This window comes from Limulus polyphemus, unplaced genomic scaffold (genome assembly GCF_000517525.1).
Source record: "Limulus polyphemus unplaced genomic scaffold, Limulus_polyphemus-2.1.2 Scaffold9573, whole genome shotgun sequence".
Lineage (NCBI taxonomy): Eukaryota > Metazoa > Arthropoda > Merostomata > Xiphosura > Limulidae > Limulus > Limulus polyphemus.
In genome coordinates, this window is record NW_013675183.1 from 4113 (window position 1) to 8598 (window position 4486).

The window sequence follows — 4486 nt, forward strand, 5'->3', positions numbered from 1 at the left end:
CATAATAATTTGGGTTCAAAAAGTATTCCATAATTATCTTTTACATAATAATTTGGGTTCAAAAAGTATTCCATAATTATCTTTTACATAATAATCTTGAGCATTGATATAAAATACGATAGTTTTTTTTAAGTAAATTCGTAACATGAAAATAGTTTTTAAAAACTAACTTCGTAGTGCTTTTACAGAATCGATTGATGCGAGTTGCTTGGAAACCCACTTTCTTTGTCGTCATGGCAACATTTGGAGCATTGGGAATTACTGAAAAACTAACAAAACTCCAAGTATTCGTGTGACTTTAGTGTTAAAAAAAACAACTTTGTTAGTGGTCATTCAAGCTAGAACTTGTTTGCTGTACTCTTAAGCTGTGGTCAGTAATTTGTTTAGTGGTTTGGTTGTTGTAAAGTTACACAATGGGCTATTTATGCTCTGCCCACCACGGGTATCGAAACCGCTGAGCCACTGGTGTAAAAACTCTGAACTAGAACGTGTAATTTACTTTATTAGTTGCCAACCACAGATTCAGATTTGTTTTTATGTGTGTGTTTTTTTTTTATTCACTAGACATGTTCCGGAATTCCTTACGCAGTTGCTACACGAAACAACTACAACAACTGTTACTGTACAATCTTCAGTTAGAACTGTATCACTTTAGATATCACTAAAACTAATCTGACCTGCAAGAGAGGGTGAGCATAAAACTCATTCAGAAAGTCCATGATGGTGTCTGCCCGAAGGGTAGTGCTGCACACAACCACGTGTCTCTCGCTCTGAGCACGATGCATACTATAGGTCCCGCCAAGTTTCTGGCGTTCCATCCACGTGTAAGCAAGTTGTTCAAACTGTGGATTATGAAAGTGGCTTAACATCAGATTAATGAGATTACTTGCATGGAAATAAAATATAAAGAAGCTAAAAGAAAATAAAAATAAAAATCAAAAATGCAACTAGCGCTTCTTGTGGCAGCATTTTTTATTTATATCTGTTATTTAAAAGTTATTTACAGAAAATAAACTTACAAAATATTTATCATAATCTGAATCTGACTCCACCTTTTTAATCCCAATCTTAGACATTACAAAAATTATCAAAACAAATATTATGGAACGGAAAAAAACATGACTACAAATTTGATACAATCGGAAATAGGATTTGAGTTGTGAAATTGTAAAGACCAATGAGGATTCCCATACTTGAGATAATAATCACATAGCTCGAAACACTATTGGTTGAGTGAAATACTATAATAATTCGAATTCCTATCTAGCTATTGATAAATATGTATTTAGTAACTAATATTAACTTCCGATCAGAGCAAGCTAAGTATTTAGAGCGAAACTAGAAACCAACCTGGTAATCAATATAGCTAATTAGATATACTTTCCTCAAATTTCTACTTATTAGGATTATAATGCACTGTTTCCTCAGTTGGTTACACTCGCTGTTAAAGTTATTTTTGAGAGTTTGTTTGTTTGTTTTGAATTTCGTGCAAAGCTACACGAGGGATATCTGCGCTAGCCGTCCCTAATTTAGCAGTGTAAGACTAGAGGGAAGGCAGCTAGTCATCACCACCCACCGCCAACTCTTGGACTACTCTTGTCTGACTGAATAGTGAGATTTTTAACTGTAACTCTTATAGCATACCCACTGCTCCAAGATACGGAACACGTTTTTGAGGCAAAGGGACGCGGTGCACGAACTCTTGGACTTACAGTCATGCTCAGCCCCGTATTGGCTGTAATAGTTTGTGTTAAAACATACACAGCCCTGAATCTCTAAGGTTTAAATGTAATACGTCCCAAAAAGATGACATGAAAATCTTGATATCGTTGTTGCATCAATCCCTTCTATTGTTGATAGGCAAGCGCAACGCAGTCTTGCGCCGACTACGTTAAGGGGGTATAACACGTAAACCGACTGGAATAATAATACATATTCTACCCTATATTAATTCACGTTGTGTTTTTGTTTGTCCACGAATTCCTCCCACAGTTTTACAGCTAGAAGGGCCAGTCTTAGCAAGCAGACTTAGGGGTGGCCGAAGGATGCTTTTCTTATATAGTTATGGCGTAGTCCCCATACCTAGGGGGAAGCCAAGGATGGCTAAAATGCGCCTTGAAAGTAAAACAGACGATTCAGGAACAGGTCTTCAGGATCGCTGATCCCGAATTTAGCATCGTCATTTGTGTTCCTAGACCCCTTTAAGATCCCGGGGGCACCATGTTTGAAACTAATTCACACCCCGCCACAGGACGGTATTCTAAAAGTTCTTTTTTTTTCGGGTAGCTGTAGAAGTAAGTTGGTATAATGGAGAGTTGGATCGATATTCTGGAACTTCTATGAATTCCCCAACAGCGCGCGGGCATTTCATGACAGTTAAGTTAATAAGTATTGCGTTGCTTACGTTACGGGATGGATGAAATAGACATCACAGTGATAGGAACAAACAAATTAAATGCTTGAATGACATTTTATTTTTTTACTCAGTGTACCTGAGTGGGTAGAACGATTAGAGCGACACAAATCATCACCACCATAAACAACTGAGATGGAAAACAGTCAGGCCGGTAATCACCATAACCTACAGTAGAGAAGGTCACCACAACAAAGTACAGGCTTTCAAACAGGTTAACATGAAGGCTTCCTGCTCTTTGGAAGTGTTGGTATCCACAGACGCTGAAATAAAGAGGAAAAAAAAGTTAAAAAAATAAAAATGGTGCCATTTCGTTTATTTATGTCCAGAGGAGACATAGCTGTGTTTAGAGAAAAAAACAAACAAAAATGTACGTACATAATGACTAAAACTACCCAAAAAACAACAACAGCTCCAAGACTGTTTTTAAAAATATTTTTTAATAGGAAATGCGTTATAAATTCTCACCTAGTAAAAATCAAGCACAAAAGTGTTACCGACAGAACCATCAACCTCTGGGACAGCGCTGACTGCGACCTCTGGAGAGCGCGATGTAAGTCATTCTGAAACAATTAACGAAAACAAGATATAAATTTCAAAAGTGAAAGAACTAAATGTATATTACGAAGTTGATGTTCGTATAATTATCCTGACTGGACTTATTTGACTAAAGCTACTTTAAGGTACGTGCTTTAATGTGGCTAAAACGTACAAACATGTTTTCAATTCTTTATACAAAAAAAAGGTATACGATTGTGAGTAGTATTTGTTTGTTTTTAATTATGCACAAAGCTACACAAGGACTATCTGTGCTCTGCCCGCCACGGGTATCGAAACCCGGTTTTTAGCGTTGTAAGTCCGCAGACATACCGCTGTGCCACTGTGAGTAGTAAAGAAAAGTTTTGGTAATGTCGTTTCCTTATGTCCACGTATAAAGAGATGCTGCTCTTAATTATGTAATAATACAGAACTAAAGTTAGGTTTCTTACGCTTCGATTATATTAAATGAAACCGCACCTTACAATCTGAAATCAACGAATATATATTCTTTAGTCTGAAACCAAATAGATAATATTTATTCTCAAACCAAATAAGATGTAATATTTAGTCTGAAACCGAATAGATAATATTTAGTCTGAAACCAAATAGATAATATTTAGTCTGAAACCGAATAGATAATATTTAGTCTGAAACCGAATAGATAATATTTAACCTGAAAACAAATAATATTTATTCTCAAACCAAATAAGATGTAATATTTAGTCTGAAACCGAATAGATAATATTTAGTCTGAAACCAAATAGATAATATTTAGTCTGAAACCGAATAGATAATATTTAGTCTGTAACCAATGAGTAGGTTATTCTGAAACCAGTGAATGTAAAATATTTAGTCTGAAGCCAGTGTAGGAGGGAAGGAAATCTTTTGAACTTTTCTCATCTGTGATACAAATATCACAAGTACACGGTGGTTGAAAATCCCCGATTAGTAGTTCTTTGAAACTAAATTTTTCTTCATTTAAGACTTACTGAAACTTATTCAGAGTTGACGTGTGAAACATATGTCGAGTTTGTTTACAATAGCGTTTAGCAAGTTTAAGTTATTAAAAAGTACACGTATTTATAATACCCATGTAGATTTTCTATTAACACTCCAGGACCCAGGTTTCATATACTCTCGCACCAGAACCTAAGTTCAATGTCGTAAGATGGTTGGAAGTGCTCTCCAAGCAGTAAATTATATCTGATTTATTTTTACCGCACATGATATCAATATTTTCAGCATTTCGGGTGGCTAAAGACATTTCGGGTGGCTAAAGACAGATTCAAGCAATAGGAAATAGGGTATTTTTCATATTAAAATTCATTTTTAAAAAATTATCATCCAACTTAGAGTAGAAGAAAAAAAGAGATTATTAAGACTCGTTTAGGTTAATTTTGATGCAAAACGAAAAGAATCATTCGATCATTTAGAATATCAATAAATGGTCTGAAAGAAATTGAACTAAACTTAGTAAAAATGAAATCAAAAACAAAATGAAACTGGTGGTAAAATTATTTGTATAAAGGATTG

At 35.1% G+C, this 4486-nt stretch overlaps 1 protein-coding gene across 1 annotated transcript in view; it reads right to left on the minus strand.

Moving 5' to 3' along the window:
* The window catches only part of LOC111083449 (potassium channel subfamily T member 1-like), a gene marked incomplete at its 3' end in the record, with an annotated part of 21950 nt that overhangs the window by 3779 nt on the left and 13685 nt on the right, over window positions 1-4486 (minus strand). Inside the window, exons 8-10 of the mRNA XM_022379972.1 lie at window positions 2882-2976; window positions 2493-2676; window positions 678-842 (exon numbers count right to left, since the gene is read on the minus strand). Coding sequence (XP_022235680.1) covers window positions 678-842; window positions 2493-2676; window positions 2882-2976 — 444 coding nt within the window. The remainder of the gene's footprint in view (window positions 1-677; window positions 843-2492; window positions 2677-2881; window positions 2977-4486) is intronic.